At 52.3% G+C, this 17,583-nt stretch overlaps 1 protein-coding gene and 1 long non-coding RNA gene across 3 annotated transcripts in view; one reads left to right on the forward strand and one right to left on the reverse strand.

The window, feature by feature from the left end:
• Window positions 1-5,375, reverse strand: part of LOC115515559 — a 41,507-nt gene extending 36,132 nt beyond the window's left edge. Inside the window, exon 1 of the long non-coding RNA XR_003969332.1 lies at window positions 5,202-5,375. This is a non-coding gene — a long non-coding RNA (uncharacterized LOC115515559). The remainder of the gene's footprint in view (window positions 1-5,201) is intronic.
• NR2F2 (nuclear receptor subfamily 2 group F member 2) lies at window positions 4,103-17,271 on the forward strand. 2 transcript variants are annotated; one of them, XM_030317472.1, is made up of 3 exons: window positions 4,103-4,589; window positions 12,438-12,965; window positions 15,780-17,271. In XM_030317472.1, exons 1-3 carry the CDS (start codon window positions 4,547-4,549, stop codon window positions 16,052-16,054), a joined length of 846 nt encoding a protein of 281 aa, XP_030173332.1. In that variant the 5' UTR covers window positions 4,103-4,546; the 3' UTR covers window positions 16,055-17,271. The 2 variants fall into 2 exon arrangements, with proteins under 2 accessions (XP_030173332.1, XP_030173334.1); XM_030317474.1 differs by lacking the exon at window positions 4,103-4,589 and adding an exon at window positions 10,261-10,847.
• The last annotated feature ends 312 nt before the right edge of the window (window positions 17,272-17,583 follow it).

Below are 17,583 nucleotides of genomic sequence, written 5' to 3' on the forward strand. Positions count from 1 at the left end.
CCTGCCCAGGAGCCCCGAACCTGGAATCCACTAGCCCTGTGGTCCGCAGCGGGTTCCGCCACCCGGCGGCCGCCCTAGACACTGGGTGGGTGGGAGGGACGGGCAGCTAGCGGGGCTGGGCCGCCGCGTCCTCTTTAGGAACATCAAAGGAGGAGAGGGACAGAGATGTATCAAGGAGAAAGTTCCAGGATGCTGCGGGTCGCGGCTGGGGCGGAAAAATGCAGCCCTTTTGGGTCACACCTTTACTCCAGGAGGTCGCCTGGAGAGATGCGCTGTGGGGGGACCTGCCAGCGTCCCCGCGCCGGGCCTGCGATCCACTGCGGCGGCCACCTGACCACTGTCACTCGCAGCGTGGAGCCCGTGGCTCCCAAGCCCTTGGCCCCGTGGCGGCCGCGCAACCCTCCCCCGGCGGCGGCCCGCAGGAGCCGGGCCTCGGCCGACTCCCTGCGGATTGCCGCGCCCCTGCGTCTCCCGTCGAGTAGGGAGGGACGGAGGCCTGCGCCCGGGAGCTCCCTGGCGGTGGTCCGGCCGCCCCCCTCGAGGGTTGCTCCCCCTTCTCAGCCTCGCCAAATCCCTGAAAGCCTGGGCCCCCTTCGTCACCCCGGGGGCTTCTAATCACTCCGTATCGATTTCCCTAACTCTTTTCATCCCGTTGAAGACACATCTTAAAACACTCCAGCCCGGAGTGTGCTCTGGGCTTTATCCACACTAATAAAATGATTTACCCTTCTCTCTGCGCTCTTCTCACAGAGGAAAATCGTTCGAGCCCCGGCTACTTGTGTGTGATCAGTAAATATTTAGTGCGGTGACATCCTCAGCTAGTCTTCGGATCGATTCGGGGACCACCGGGAGGTGCACACGGTCCGGGCGGGGCCGCGCCAAGCCCGCCGAGGGGGCTGCTCCCGCCCTCGCCGCCGGCCGCTGATTTACGGCCTCGGCAACCAGCAAAAGGGGGCGAAAGCGCGCCTGGAAAATTGGCTTTTCAACCTTTTTACTTTTGACATTCAGCCACCTCCCCAGGCTCTAATTCTCGCCTCTGCTCCTGCCCACCCCGCGCCGCGCCCGACCAAGGGCGCCCTGTGCGCCCCGCGCCACCCTGCCCGCGGCAGCGCGCTGCGCTCGCGCCCCCGCGGCCCGGGGACCACCTATCACAACCCTGCGCCGCGACGCGGGGAGGCTCAGGCCCCTGCTCTGGGGGTCGTCGCCTTCGTGGTGAGGTGCACTCTGCCCACCCACACCTCAGAGACTGGCGAGAGGGTGGAGAGGCCCAGATCTCCATTCGCCCAAGGAGCCAGTCTCCTCACTACCTTTTCTCCGACCCTCGGTCATCCCCCCATTCCTGCGCCTGGTCCTCGACGCCCTTCGGGCCGGATGGCGTCGAATGGGAACTTTACTTTCCCGGCAGACGAGCTCCCGTTTCCTTAGAAGCGAAAAAGCGCTGAGCTTGGATGTGCTGGGAAGGGGGCCTCCTACCCTGATCTTGACTGCCGCAGGGCTGCGGCCGCCGCAGTGGCAGTGTCCGCGGCCCCTTGGCCCTCCTAGCCTCCCCTGGGCGCACGCTCTCATTGCAAGGCCGCGCCCTGGACCCGGACACCGGGCGATGGGCCCGACCTGGCACGGGGCACGGCACTCTCTCGCCACCCCCCCCCCCCCCGCCCCGCCACTCCTGCGGGACCCGCCACCTCAGCTGACTACATTGTCCGTCCGAGTAAGGAGACGGGAGGGCTACTAACGCCCTGGGTTCCACCTCTCTTCGGCCGGGGTCGGGGGCTCGGGCCTGACCACCTGTTAGCGGGCCTGCTCTCCTCTCACCTGAGGCCCGGGCCTCTGCAGTTCCCTCGGGCCCAGCGAGGAAGGCAAAGGCGACCTTGCTGGGTTCGCGCACCCCTCCCCAACGCTAGCGCCCTCTCCTTTGTCCTACGCATGATTTTCTAAACTGCCTTATCTGCAGACTATATCTTTATACTAATGCATACTTAATTGGTCCGTCTTGACTGTCCATATAAAACAATTTAATTAGGGTGCTTTCTTGCTTTGGAGAGCAAAGAAAAAAAAATCTGCCCAGTGCTTATTGTATTTAGCACCAATACAGGCAGAAAATGTAGCACAAGTTTTTGGTTGAAAGAGCACCTCTGTGCCCATTGAAGGGCGTTGATCCGAAAAGACAGAAAGGACAAGTAAAATCGATTTGAAGCGACCCTCTCTGTCCCTTTCACACCATTCAGAAACTCCATTCCTTCTAAGACAAAGACCAGCGCCTTGGGAATTCTCAGGGAAAAAGAGGACTCCAGTCCCACAAGCCTAGGGCACTTTTTAAAAAATCCTTAATATTGCACTTAAAACCGGCCCTCGGTTCTGTGCCCCCCACGTGTGGGTTTCACAGACACCCCCTCCGAAGCGTCAGGCAGTATGGCTGGCCACACCACCCACCCCCCACCTCTCCCCGAGCTCGGCCTTCTGGCCAGGCCAGACAAGCCTTTTAGGGTTAGTGCAGCCCTCACCTTTGACCCCCAAGATCGGAGTGGCTGTCACGCTCCAGAGTGCAGAGTTACAACTCAGGCCAAAGTTAAAACAAAACAAAAAACATTTCTCTACTCCCAAACCGGTTCTGGTTCCGCCGCCTGAGCCACCTTGCCCAATAACCCCTTCCACACTCAACTTTTTTTTTTTTTTCCCCCTTCTCTTGCCATGAACTGCCCTAGCCACCTCTGAAAGAAGGAACTTAAGATGCCAGGGCAGCGTGGCTGGGTTTCGGTGAGTTGTCCTCCATTAGGAACCAGAATGCCAGGTTACCCGACAGGCGCCCAGGCTGGGGAAGGCGGTCATCGATCAGACCTGGCAGGGAAGGGAGGAGGGAGCAATGAAGAGAAGAGGGCAGGGGAGAGGAGAGGCTGGGCAGTGATCACCTTCACCTGCCCTGAGCCCAGCCCCCCCACCCCCATCTCCTCCCGTTCAACTATCCCCCCCGACCTTCTGCCGGGGTTAAAGGGGGCGGGGGCGGAAGGGAGGGGGCACCCCCTGAGTTACACAAGTGGCCTCCTTCTACAAGAGAATGAGTTCACCACCTCCCCAGAGAAACCTCACCATCCATCCACTCGATATAACTGATGAGACAAACCACAAGGAAAAACTTCTGTAGCCCATATTTATGGTATTAATGAATAGTTAAAAAAAGATTTACACTTCTTATGATCAATATTCTGAGTTATTTCCCTCAAAGTATATAATTACAGTGTCTTCAGAGTTTTCATCATTGTTTGAGGTGGCAAAACCATTTGTAATTTTCATTAGCCAGTAAACATGTAATTAACATTCAGCACTGTGTTTAACTTAATTCCTGTTTAAGACAAGGACAAGAAGCAGCCGAAGAGCGTTAGTTCCATTTGTCAAGTCTGACATACATCTTACCATAACAGTTTCCTAAAATAAAAGATCCGTGTTTCCCCATTATTCTTCTCTTAAAACAAAACAAAACAAAAAAAATCCATTAGTTAAAACTGCATTAAACTGCAAGAGGCAGCATAGTTTTTCCTCAATTTTCTCTAGTTACTGTATTCCTGCTTCCTTTTTCCATTTGGGAGGGTGGGTGGAGGGAGGGGGTTAATTAAGCATTCATTATTTGAAGGCTTGAAATTGGGAACCCCTCCCCCCCCCAAAAGAAATAGGTTTCCTCCTCAGGAAAGTTCTAGAATGGGGACTGGAAAAGGGGGGCACGGCTCTGCAGGGGAGTGGGAAAAATCACTTGGGGGGACATGAGTTAAAAGTAGAAAATGAGGATTCCAACGGATTCCTAGGAAAAATGTTGCCCTCCTGCTTCAAGTTCTATCTTTGATCCAGGGTGAGGGGAGCCTGTCTGCCAGTCTGCTAGGAGGCTGCTTTTTCCCCCTCCTCTCCCACCTCTGTTTTTTTCCAACTTGCTTTAGGATTAGCCTCCATCCCTCTCGACCCCAAACAGTGGAATTTGGCTGTGCCTCGGGTCGTCTTGCTTTGCAATATCGCCTATAGTTGCTGGCGGTTTTCCGCCGAGGCTGAGCCGTTTGCTCCAGCCTCCGACTAAACTCATTAAGTTGGGAGATTTTTTTCAATTGGACGGGTGTTTTTAAAGTCTCGTCTTTCCAGCCCCAAACAAGGTGTAACAACGCACTCTTCCTTCTAAGGAATGAGATGAGAGACAAGGATCACTCCAGACATCTCCTACCTACGGTTTGGGGTTTTTTTTCTTAAAGGCGAGGCTCGCATTCCTCAGCAGCTATGTACAAAGCTCCCTGAAACCTCGTCTCTCTAAAGTTAGTGTGCAGGGCTTTCCAAGGCTGAGAACGCCTAATACATGGGGAAGCACTTCCTTGAGGTGGAAGGTCTCTCCCTTCACCTTTCCTCTTTTTCCCTGCAGGCTAGTGCCTACTTTTTATCAGTTTGCACAATCGCTTAGATAAACACCGAGGAGGAGATTCTCTTTAATTATCAAAGACACATCTTTTCAGGGGGCCAACAAAGCGTTTATTTCACCCGCCAAACTAAAGGAGAGTTATTCCAGTTTAGAAGGAAGATGCAAGCGGTTTGGGACCTTGAACAAGGCAAATATGGTTTTGGTATGTTTACTTACAGTATTTTTTCTCTCTCTCTCTCTCCTTTCTCACTTTTCTCCTTGTGCTGTGTGGGGCTGGGGGTGACTTGGGGCTTTTCAAAAAATCGGTTTGCTAACGTGTCTGAAATGCCTAGGACTGTGGTTTCAGGGGTTTGGGGAGGGGGGGGGACAGTCAATTCAATGCATTGCCATATTTTATTACATGTGTGTGATAGGGGAGGTGGTGGAGGGGGGAAGAGGGGGGGAAAATACAATTGCAAAGCTGCCAAAATATGATTAAACCGAAGCGTAAAGACTGCCGTGCCTCCCCATCTCCTCGTCCTGTCTCCTCAAACTCCTTTCCTTCCAGAGAGCAAACTAAAAAAGCCAGTCCTATAAGCGTGTTTTTCCAAGCAACAGACGACTCGGTTTTCTAGCAAAGGAGCTGCGAGGCTCGCTCTAAGCATCAGCATTTACTGTTCGATTTGCCTCTGCGCTTCATTTTGCAACCTTGTGCAACTGACAGCCAGCCAGGCAGGGAGGGAGGAAAGTCCTGCCCGGCGCCCTCGGCCGCGGCTCGGGGAGGCAAGCGCTCGGTTAAAGCTAGGAGGAGAATCGCAACGAGAAGGGTACTCACCATCGGGCGGGGTGGCGGAACCGGCGTGCGGATTTCAGGCAAACGTTTACCTTTTGGCTGTCTATTGCAACCGCGCCGGGCTGACTTAAGAAGCAATTCTGTGCTCTGTCCAGAACATTCAAGGAACGGTTCCTCATTTTTAAAAAGCCAGCGAGAGAGACGACAGAGACAGAGAAAGAAAAAGAGAGGAGGGGGTGAGGGGGACGCACAGAAACCCAGTTCGGGGAGGAAAAAAAAAAAAAAAAAAAAAAAAGAAGATCACCTCTCCCCGCCAGTGACTCGGGAAACGCAGCGGTGGCGAGATCCGAGCCCGGTCCAACCAAGCTAGAGCCAATTAATTTTAAATCCTGAAGAATTATTCAGATTAAAATGTACAGAAGTTTCATTCTCGTATGCCTACGTGAGCTCCAAGTCGTTTCCCTTTAAGAGCTCCTTTTCTTTTAAAGTTGAATTTTAGGCAGCGAGGACTCTTACACTAGGGGGCAGACAGATACTGTACTTGCTCCAATGTTAAGCAATTTTTTCCCTCCCAGCATATGCTCTGATTTAGCACTGTAAATTTTTCAGAGGACCCAACTCTGACAGCCCCTGGTGATTTTCAAAGTACCACAAGCCAGTGGTTAAAAATTGCATTGACTTGGAAGTTCAGAGGGACACAATGGAAACCCCTTTCCCTATTCATGGAGCTCCAGTGTGGTGGAAGAGAAAAAACACACACGAACTAGATTGAGGGAAAGGAGGAATTCAATGAATCCTGGTGGACAGAACTGGTTTCTACTGAGTTCAGAGTTAAACTCGGCACTTGCTGGGGTCTGTATTCATATTGTGATTTCATTTGGGGAGAATGACAGCCGTCAGGCCACTTGCTGCAAGAAAATCATATTCCTGGGTGGGTTTGCTTTACTTTTTTTTTTTTTTCCACCAGAGTAAAACAAATGTTTTTCCAACTTTCTCCAGCCAAATTAAAGCTTGCCATTCCCCTCATTAAAATAAATTTACATCTGCAATAAAAGACTGGGCTGGACTTTTTTTTTTTTTGAACAGTAACGACATATTGATATTTCTCTTTTAGTCTTAGAGCTGTTTTATTCAAGGGAAATGAGCATCTCTGAAGAAGGCATTTGAAAATATTCTCCCCTCCTTTTTTTTTTTTCTCAGTCTGCAGTCCTTTCTCTTCTTATATGCAGTAAAAATCAACTACAATTGATATGGTCATTTATTTATTGTTTTGAATTTCTAATAGCATCCCCATAACTGAATGAATCTAAAATACAGAGTGAAACACGTCTGACTTCATGGGAAGCCTGTGGTCGTGTGCTGTGGCAGGCTCCAGTTTTGTAGGAGATTGGGAAATTCTTCATTTTAAATCTGAGTCCATCAGAGCATACTTCAAACACCAAAAATCTCTAAGTGCCCTGTGGAAGCTGTTGCTTTTCAGAAATTTCCCACTGCATGTCTGTAAAAGGTGATCTTGCTATGGAAGTGTCTGCACTCAAGAGGCAAGATTAAGATTTCCCTACAATCAATTATTCTCTTCTATTAAATTGAGATGGGTATGTCCATTAGATTTCCTGTCTCATCCCAGCCCCACCACATCTCTGCTGAGATTGCCCCTAATCTACTGACATTTGTAGCATTAGGCAATCCCTTGAATCATAGGAGTTGAAAGGGGGGGGGGAAACCTTTGAAATGATTTCTTTTCCATCCTTCTGTCCTCTTTAAGAGAAAGTGATATTGTGTCTCTAATCAACCTGAAATTCTCAGCCTGCCTTCTCTGTGGCAATCTCATTGCACACCAGGTTTATGATAGTTCAGTGTCCACTGTAGTTGGTTGTTTTTTTTTTTTACAACTTTCAAATAATCCCAGCACCTGCAGCTTTAGTGAAATACGTGATTTCAGCGGAGAAAGGGTGAGGACTAAGAAGGTTTCAGCAAGGAAGTGTAAAGAGGGTTTCTCCTCTCCTAAAAACTAGCCCCTGTCTGCCTATATCTTCACTTAGTACGTACCTTGTATTCTGCCTGTGGGTAAAGGGTATTTATTGAATGCAAAGAGCACACACCAGCACAGGTCAATCGTATGTGTGGTCTATGGTTGGTTTTTTTTACACCTTTCATCTCGTCCATTTTTTGCACTATCAAGGATGCTTTCCTGGGGTCATTACTTTACTCTTCACATGTGTTCATGTTTCCTGAAACTCGGCGTGGTTGATGTAAAATATTTCAACTGTTCATAAACCTGGTTGGCTTCCAAGTTTACAGTTTTTCTTGGGGCAAAACGTGTGCGATGCTGTCAAAATTTTGTTTTCTAAACGTTGAACAATCATAATGAACTTCTCGTGATCAAACCGAAAGGTGCCTGCCCTGAAATACAGTGTGTTCCGTGGGGCCAATTCTAGATGTGTGATGTTTAAAGCCAAACGCCCTGGAGTTCAGAGACACATCCATGTTGATGATTTTAGCACATTGAAGCAGACTGGCATAGGCTATTAAGTTGTTCTTATTGCAGTGAATCTCTTGAGGTGGCCTGTGGCTTGTGTGTGGTTCCTGTGAGTTGTGCTTGGTATTATTTCCAGTCTGGAGCAGGATCGCTGGTCGTGTTTTAATGACTCAATGGATGCCTAAAAGGAACCTGAGGAACAATGAAGTTCGTCCTCAACTGTTCCATGACCTAGAAGCATAGGCGCTGAAGTCTTTGTCTGTGTACACTGACAAATATGCATCTGATACATGTGCGCTTACATGTGTGTACAGAGGGTATGCACAGGGGAGGCTAGGAGGCTGGGAGGCTGCCTCCGCTCGTCCATCAGCGGACAGAACGGTCTATTCACCTCTCTCCACGACTGGGTAGTGTGGCAGGACGTTGGCTTGTGAGTTAGCTATAACTAATGAGAGAGGATGAAGTTGAGGAAAATTGATTTTAATTGCGTCATGACAATGAGATGAAGTCTACTTGTGCTTCTCAGCATCCGAGATGTTTCATTTGAGCAATTAAAATGTCAGGCCACATACCTGTGAAATGTTAACCCTGCAAGGAAAAGACAGATACCAAATGGCTTCTTTCTTTTTTCCCTCTAAAAAGGAAAAAAAAAAAAAAAAGATATGTCTATCAAGCCACAAAACCAAGCAAGTGATCAGAGTTGCTTAAGAGAAGGGTCTACCGTCACCCGGATCTGACCAAATGTTTCGTTTGCAAAATGCCTCCAAGCTCGGTTCTCGGCACCTATCCTGCCCCCCACCCACTACCCCTCTGCAAAGAAACCGGGGAACTTTTCTCTTTCTCTGGCACTGTGGGCACAAAGATGCGCCGGGAGTCCCGGGTGGTGCGCGAGCGACGGATTTCGTGGCATCGCCAAGTTGCGGGAGGCGAAGTCCTCGATTCCATCCAAAGCCTCTCGCGGAGCCTTTAAGAGGCGTTGTGTGTGCGCGCCGCGCTCCTCTCCCCGCTGGGGCGGAAACCTCCGGTGCGGGGTGCGGAGAGCTCGGGGGCCGCGTGCCCGGGGCCGGCCCGGGCCCATCCCCCGCCCGGCGGTGGTGGCGGCGCGGCCGCCCCCTCCCCGCCCCCCTTGGCCCCCCGCGCGCCCCGCGCCGCGGCCGCGACGCCGCTCGCGCTAGGACCGGGCTGAGCCCGCGGCCGCCATGGCGGGGCCGCCGCGCTCCGGCCAATGACGACGAGGGGGCGGCGCGCGCGCGCCTGGCCAGGCCAACCCCGGCTGCTGCCTTATAAGGCGCGCCGTCACCATGGCAACGTGCGCTAAGTTGCAGCAGTCGTGTCAAAGTTCACTATATAGAGAGCTCAGTGAGCTGATCGCGGAGAAGCCACTTCTGCCAGCCCCGGCGCCTATAAATCGCATTCCCTCCCGCGCCCCCCTTTTTAGCATATTTGATCACTTTGATTCTCTGTTCTTTTCTCTCCGCGGTGTGTGTGTGCGTGCGCGCGTGTGTGTTTTCTTCTCCTCCTCCTCCTCTCCCCGAGTTGCCTCCTTTCTCCGGGTGCCGTGCTGCCTTTTTTTCCCTTCTTTCATTCTTTCTCTCCGTCTTTTTCTCCCCCCTCTGCGCACGAAGGATGTGCTTCTAGGTGGTGATCTGCCCTCCTCTCTCTCTTTTATCATTTCTCCCCCGCCGCCGGCGAGTTGACTCTTTCCCTATGTGTGTGAGGCGGCGGCGGCAGCAGCAGCAGCAGCGGCTCCGGCGGCGGCAGCAGCGGCAGCAGCGGCTTCAGCGGCGGCGGCGGCGCTAGACGCGGCGGCTCCGGGCCCGACCCGGCGGCTTCGGCGGCGGCGGCGGCGGCTCCGGCGGCGGCGGCGGCCCGGGCGGCCCGCAGGGAGCGGCGAGCGGCCTCCATCCGGCGAAAGCGGGCGGCGGCGGCCAGAGCGAGCGAGGCGCGCGCCGGGCGCCCGTGGCAGGCGGCGGCGGCGGCCCAGCGCCAGGACGACGCCGCGCAGCGCCCGACGCGGACCACTTTCATGCTGATTCCCCCGGACCCGGGCAGCGCTCCGGCCACTCCGCGGGCCGCCGGCCTCCGCCCCGGCCTGCCCGGCTCTCTGGGCGCGCCCGCGACCGGCGCCTCCGCTCTCCCAGTCCTCCTGATTTCGATGGCTTTCCTGAATGGCTGACTGTGGGCTGCCCTGGACTTGGCCCCCGGACAGTCGCCTCTCCTCCTCCTCCTCCTCCTCCTCCTCTTCCTCCTCCTCTTCCTCCTCCTACTCCAACTCCTCGGCACACCAGCTCTGAGAGCGAGAGAGTGAACGAGAGAGGGAGGGAGAGAGTGAGAGCGAGCGAGATCTTTGGAGAGATTTTTTTTTTTTTTTTTGCCTCCTACTTCTGTCTTGAAGCCAGACAATCGACTTGCAGCTCTCCCTCCCCTCCCTCTCTCTCCACGTTCTGCTCCCACTCTCTCTCCCCTGGCCCTTTCCCCTCCCCTCCGGGCCGAAAGCCCCCCGAAACCAACAAAGCTGAGCCGAGGGAAACAAACAAAACAAACACACCGGGCCAGACAAGCAATCGACAAAACTTTGCAAAAGCAGAAACAAAAAAGGAAAAACTAACCAACCTCAACCAACCAGCCCCCGAGCCACCCGGGGCGCCCTCCCGCGCCCTCTCGCACCCTCGCACACACAAAAGGCGGCGCGCCGGAGCCCGAGACCCGGGAGCCGCCGCCGCCCGCAGCCAGGGGAGCAGGAAGTCCGGACGCGGCCCCCATAGATATGGCAATGGTAGTCAGCACGTGGCGCGACCCCCAGGACGAGGTGCCCGGCTCGCAGGGCAGCCAGGCCTCGCAGGCGCCGCCTGTGCCCGGCCCGCCGCCCGGCGCCCCGCACACGCCACAGACGCCGGGCCAAGGGGGCCCGGCCAGCACGCCGGCCCAGACGGCGGCCGGCGGCCAGGGCGGCCCTGGCGGCCCCGGCGGCGACAAGCAGCAGCAGCAGCAGCACATCGAGTGCGTGGTGTGCGGGGACAAGTCGAGCGGCAAGCACTACGGCCAGTTCACGTGCGAGGGCTGCAAGAGCTTCTTCAAGCGCAGCGTGCGGAGGAACCTGAGCTACACGTGCCGCGCCAACCGGAACTGTCCCATCGACCAGCACCACCGCAACCAGTGCCAGTACTGCCGCCTCAAAAAGTGCCTCAAAGTGGGCATGAGACGGGAAGGTATCGGCCTCTCATTTCTCCCCCCCACCCTCGCCTGGGGTCCCGGGGCCCTAGGGGCGTTTGGCTAGCCTGCTCTGGGTAAGGACGCAGAAGCCCCAAGCTCTTCTCTTCGTATTGCAGCTGAAAGGGGTTTTATACTAGAAGCAAGTTCTGCACTGGAACCCAGACCCCCCCCCCAAATCCGCATGCTTTGGCCGACTGATTTCCTCCTCTACTTTCTCTTCGGGCTGTTTCATTTTCTTTGCATTGATTGCGAGTTCATTCGAGTTCGCCTTTCTGCGAGGGATGGGGTGTTGTCTGTTGTTGTTTTAAAAGCCTGGTTTACTTCTCCGTCTTTCCTCTCGATTTCTCCCTCTCTCCCCCTTGTTTTTCCTGCATGTTCAACATATGTCCCTCCTCCTCACCCCTTTCCCCAGCCCCCACCCTCTCAAAAAAAAAAAAAACCAACCTGAGATTGTACTTTTGTACAGGAGGTTCAAATTACAAATGGCAATTTTATGCACTTCGCCGTATTAACGCTGCCGCCCGGGCAGCGCTCATGTGACCCTCCGTGGATTAACATTCTGCTAAAAAAAAAAAAATACCTCTGTTTTCTTTTTTCCTTTCACTTTTGAAAGGAGGAGAGCGCGATAGGAGTAGGGACGGGTGGGCGAGGGGCCCTCGGCGGCTGCTTTCGCTCTGCGCGAGTTGGGTCTTTGTGATATGAAATTCGCCGAGCGCCGCGAGCTGTGCTCGGCCAATGGCGCGCTCGGCGCCGGGCGCGGGCTCCGGGCTTGGGCGAGCGAACGCCGGGCTTTCTTTGTGTTTCTGCGAGAGCGACTCTCCCGGTCCGGCGTCAGATAACAGCCCGAGCCCGAGCCTCGCCAGCTTTCCCCGGCCGTCTCGGGCCCTACCCGGGCTGCGCCGGCGCCGGCCGCCTGCTCCCCGCCTCTCCCCGGCTTCCTCTCGCCTCGGCCGGCCTCTCTCTCCGCCCTCTCCCTCCGTCTCTCTTTCTTCGAGCACACTGATCAGGCTGCCGCCAGACCTCGGCTCTCCGCTCTTCTCTCACCGGGGGGCTCCCCGCCGGGCTGGGGCTGGGGCTGCCGGGTTGGGGGGAGAGTCGTGGCACGGTGGCCGCAGGCCGTCTGGGGTGAACCCTTGTGTCTTTTGCAAAAGCGTCTCACCCTCCCCCCCAGACTCGCCCCTCCCGCTCCCTCTCCTCCAATCAATAAGAAATATCAGCTGTTTAGCAGTAAAGAAGAAAGATGCCCCCAGAACGCTCCATCCCGCCCACAGTGCCGGGGACCCCGAGGCAAAGCGGCCAATTCTGGGTCCTCGGCGGCCCAGCCCCGAGCGGGCCTCGGAGGCAAGTGTGCCGCTCTGGCCGCCAGAGCTCGCCTGGGTGGTGGCTTGAGTGGAGTGCTGCCGGGCTCCCGGCGACTTCCAGGTCTGTGGCCCTGGCGCGCTGGCGAGAGGGGCAGGCCTGCCTGTTCGGGCGCGGTGCGGGCTCTGGGTCAGGCGGGGGTCGGGCTGGGGCAGACCCTGCCGGGGGAGCTGGGCGACCGACGAGGCTGGTCATTAACGGCGGGGTGTCTCCTTTCCTCCCCGCAGCGGTGCAGAGGGGCAGGATGCCGCCCACCCAGCCAACCCACGGGCAGTTTGCGCTGACCAACGGGGACCCTCTCAACTGCCACTCGTACCTGTCCGGATATATTTCTCTGCTGCTGCGCGCCGAGCCCTACCCCACGTCGCGCTTCGGCAGCCAGTGCATGCAGCCCAACAACATCATGGGCATCGAGAACATTTGCGAACTGGCCGCGCGGATGCTCTTCAGCGCCGTCGAGTGGGCCCGGAACATCCCCTTCTTCCCTGACCTGCAGATCACCGACCAGGTGGCCCTGCTTCGCCTCACCTGGAGCGAGCTGTTCGTGCTGAACGCGGCACAGTGCTCCATGCCTCTCCACGTCGCCCCGCTCCTGGCCGCCGCTGGCCTACACGCCTCACCCATGTCCGCCGACCGAGTGGTCGCCTTTATGGACCACATACGGATCTTCCAAGAGCAAGTGGAGAAGCTCAAAGCGCTGCACGTCGACTCCGCCGAGTACAGCTGTCTCAAGGCCATAGTCCTGTTCACCTCAGGTAGGAAGGAGCCCTGCCCTCTCATGCCCAAGGACTCCTAGCTCAGAGTTAGGGCCCAGAGAACTTGGGAGTCCCCAGAGTGAGCCCAGCCTCCCCCTGGAAAGGCCAAACTGTTGAGGGCAACCTGGAGTGGGGACTTTGTAGAGCTGCTGGGCCTCGCCAGGCCTGTCCTGGGGACAAGAGAGGAAGCCTGGGGCTTCGGGAAGGTCCCTTAGGGCACATGCTCTCAAAACGGGCCATGGGGAAGCCTCTCAAGCCTGCCAGACTGGCATGCGTGTTCCTGTGCCCTCCCTTGGCCCAGGCCTCCTGGGCTGGCTGGTCCTGTGCAGCCTCCTCTGCCCCAGGGCGCTCTCTCTGTCACCCTGACTGAGTCTCCAGGAGATGCCTCTGGGCCCTGCAGCTGTCCTGGCATCATCTCTGCAGGGGAAAAGTTTGCCCCTGCAGGGGAAAAGTTTGCCTGCTAACTCAGTGGGAGCTGGAGCTCCAGGCAAACCCAACCTGAGGGCAGCAGTTTTCAGAATCATATTCTTATTAAAACAATGCAGACTGCCAGGAGAGGAGGAAGGCTGTCAGGAAGGGGGCAAGAGGAAGAAAGGGGGCATCATAACTGTCCAGGATGTCTGCAAGGGGTTGAAGACTCTGGCCTCTAGCTTGCTCTGCCCAGGCAAACACTTCAGACGATTTTCAGACAACCCAAAATGTATGCCAACTTGGGCTGGGTATGAATGTTGCCAGAGATATAAAACCCTCATTGACTGCGTTATGAAATCTAATTAGTTTGTATGTAGTTTAACCTGTGTGAGTAATAGATCTAATATTAATTAACTCTTGAGGCCAAATGATTTCTGAAGGTGTCTGGCTTTCCACTTTGGGCCACACCTGAGCCTTTTGGCTGCCTCCAGGCTGAGTTCAGCACATCCCAGGTGGGTGGAAATCACCCCCTCTCCATTCTCTTTCTAAGTTGTCAGCTGATCCCTTTGTCATGGCTGAGAGGGGGGGAAAGAGGTTCCCAATTAAGAATTACAAACATTTGGACGTTTGTGGGGCTTGGAACCTAGGAACTGCAGTTTTTTACAGCTTGTAACCAGGACATTCGGAGAGCTGGGTAGTTCTTGTGGCAGACAAAAAGATTCACAGTCTCTTCCTTATTGTCTGAAGGAAACCTGGGGACCCAAGTCATTAGCTCAATCGATTGCAGGTTCTGAGTCCTTAACCCACTGTCTGTTATACGCTGCTGGTTTTTGTTTTTTTTTTTAACACATAACCTCCCCCCACAGCCACCCCAAATTCTGCCTTTGAAAGTCCTTAGGTAATCAATTAAAGGGCAGTGTCTGGGCAAGGAAGAGCCGTATAGAGAGGTTTGGATCTGGAGTATTTTTCTCAGGGGAACTGTCATAACTAGAACATTTGCCTGATGCAAATGTACAGGCAAGATATTCCCCTAACCCCACAGCCCCCTTCACCCCCAGCCCACAACCCTCCACCCAGCCAACGATCCCAGACGACGGGGGGTGTTGTTAATTTCTCCATATCATTGTTAGCTCTTAGCCTTACCCTTGGTCTCTTCAAGGAAAGAAATGCCTGATACTGTCGTAAGAGTTTAATTTATTACTATTTGCAAAATGCAGAGGCCTGTGTGGAGAATGCAGATCGCCTCACAAAGAGATAAAGGTCCCTCTTATCTGATTCGTAGGGAGACACACAGTGTACCCATGCAAAGGGAGGGAGTCCAATGCAGACAGATCTTTTAATTCCTGACCACAGACACCTATGCATTCTTTGCATGCAGAGTCCCTGGATATACACATGAGGAAATTACATGTGTCTTCTGGTTCTGGGGGCTGGAGGTAGTGGCGGCTGTTTTGAAATATCTGTTTTAAGGATTCACAGTATGCATGTGTTAGCCCCAAGTCTTGTCTGGGGCGCCCAAAAAGGTCAGGTCACAACCTGCGCCGCCCTCACTGAGAAGCCTCTCGTTTCAGAGGCATTTATTGTATTTTCACATATCCCAAAGAGAAAAGTGTTTTCCTGAAGATAACAGGGAGGGGTTTCTTCTTGGAGGGAACTGGGTTTTAAAATAAATAAATAAATAAATAAATAAATAAATAAATAAAGGGGGATAGGAGAAAAAGGGAGAGAGAAGAAAAGGGGGGAAAAGAAACAGCTCAAATGAACAGAGAGATCACAGTTTGCATGGCTGCCCTTCAATAGGGCTAAACTGACAAGATCAGTTTTAAAGGGCCACTTAAATCAGTTTCAAAGACTGGAGAAAAATGAGTCGCCCTCTTTGGGGAGAATCTGAGGCTGGGTCGTGGACGCCATTACTAGAGGCTGGGCCAGGTTGTGGCCCTCCTCTCCCACCACCACCACCACCCCCCCCCCCATATATAATTATAAGCCAAACTCTTATTTACAGAGGAGGAGGGGGAGGAGCACTGGCAGTTTTGGTTTCATCTGTTTGTCTGTCCGTCAACTGACTTGAGCCAGATTCACCCAGTGCACTTTGCTTGGGCCTCCCAGGGACCAAGCCTGAGTTCTGGTGGCGTGAAAGCCTGCGGTGCACTGAGCTGTGTTTTACTTTAAAGCAAATACCCCCAGGACCATCTCGTGCTCTCCAACCCACCCCCCTCCCCTCCATCCAAGTTTTCAGTATACTGGCATTTGCTCCAACTCCGGTTGGGGCAGTTTGACAAAGCACTGCACACACACCTCATGTGACCCATTTCAAACCTCTTAATCTGATGACTGAATCCTTCTTCTTCTTCTCCTTCTCCTTCTTCTTCTTTTTTTTTTTTTTTTTAAACTTTCTTCCAGATGCCTGTGGTCTCTCTGATGTAGCCCATGTGGAAAGCTTGCAGGAAAAGTCCCAGTGTGCTTTGGAAGAGTACGTTAGGAGCCAGTACCCCAACCAACCAACGCGATTCGGAAAGCTTTTGCTTCGCCTCCCTTCCCTCCGCACGGTCTCCTCCTCAGTCATAGAGCAATTGTTTTTCGTCCGTTTGGTAGGTAAAACCCCCATCGAAACCCTCATCCGGGATATGTTACTGTCCGGCAGCAGTTTTAACTGGCCGTATATGGCAATTCAATAAATAAGAAATCACAATAAGAAGGGGGAGTGAAACAGAGAGAAAGAAAAGGCAAAAGACTGGTTTGTTTGCTTAAATTCCTTCTGTTAAGAAAGGATATAAAAGGATGTTACAAGTTTGCTAAACGAAGAGAGGGGAAGAATTTAATGGACTGTGAATTTCAAAAAAAAAAAAAAAGACTGTCAAATGAACTTTTACAGAATGCATTAAAAAAAAAAAACTCCTGTGTCGGTCAGAACAACTTGCTACTTATCATTTTTGTATAAAAAGGAAATTAGTCTTTTTCTTTTTTTGGTAAATTTTTGAAAAATATTGCTAAAAGTGCATTTAAGGAGATTGGGAGAAAATTAGCAGAATGGAGAAAGTAAGTCTTTTTTTTTTTTTTCCAAATTATTAATTGTCCTGTGTCTATGTACCTCTAGCTGTTCTTTTTTGTACTTTTCTGGTTCCAAACCAGTTTATTCTGTGGTTCTATAATAAGTTTTGATATAATCTTGGCTTCTTAAAAACTGTGTATCCTTAAAATATATGTTCTGCAAGAATTAAAACTGAGTCCATGAAAATACCATAGGAAGACATAAAACTTTAAAAGGCAACTCAAAGGTGATGGAAACGCACTTACAAGTGGTGACCAAAAATTTTAGGTGAAGTTGAGCACTCTTTAATTTGAGAACTGGAGGAACCACACACAACACTTAACTTCCCCTACCCTGCCCCCCCCCCAAAAAAAAGACACCATGACAAACCTAGCTTTTTAAAAATATTTTAAGAAAGAGAATGAACTGTGGAATTTATTGGCAGCCAAGGAATGTGTCCAAGACACGTGCTGAGGTTTTGAATAAAAAGTGAACTTTTGTAATTTGAATTGGGTCCCGCTTAGTTCTTGAATTGTTATGAAAATCCTATATCTGTTTGTATATTTGCAAACCCTTTGTATTATAATTGTTGATATTTTCCCTTTTTAAAAAATACCATTGAAATCAGCATGACAAAATAACACTGTTGGCACTTATAGGTAACGTGATTGATTCAGTATCTTAGAGTTTACAGTTTGTGTTTTAAAAAAAAACTGAAGGTTTTTTTTTTTTTTTAAGTGCAACATTTCTGTATACTGTAAAAGTTATAATAACTGAACTGTTTGGTCGAGTCTTTGTGTGTTATATTCCAAGGAAAATTGAAAGTATTCAGAAATTAAAATATTATTTGATATCTGAAATCTGTTTGGCTGTCCCCACTCACTGTCTTTCCATCGAGAAGAGCCCCTGTGAGCTCTCGCTGAGCCGGGCTGGGGGCTTTCATGTGTTTACTCCCCTCAGTTTGTTCAAAGGTGGACTAGTGTTATTTATTTGCCTGTTTAATTTGGGTGTGTGTGGGGGGGGGAGAAGCTGAAGTTAATGGTTTATCTATGGTTTAGGAAGTGCCATACTGATATAGTAAACCACCCCCATTCACCTAATCCTCCTTTTAATTAAAAATGGATTTTCCAGGAAAAAAAAAAAAAAAAAGGCCCTTATATTTGTCACACTTAAGTG

The sequence above is a fragment of the Lynx canadensis genome, chromosome B3, assembly GCF_007474595.2.
Source record: "Lynx canadensis isolate LIC74 chromosome B3, mLynCan4.pri.v2, whole genome shotgun sequence".
Taxonomy (NCBI): Eukaryota; Metazoa; Chordata; class Mammalia; order Carnivora; family Felidae; genus Lynx; species Lynx canadensis.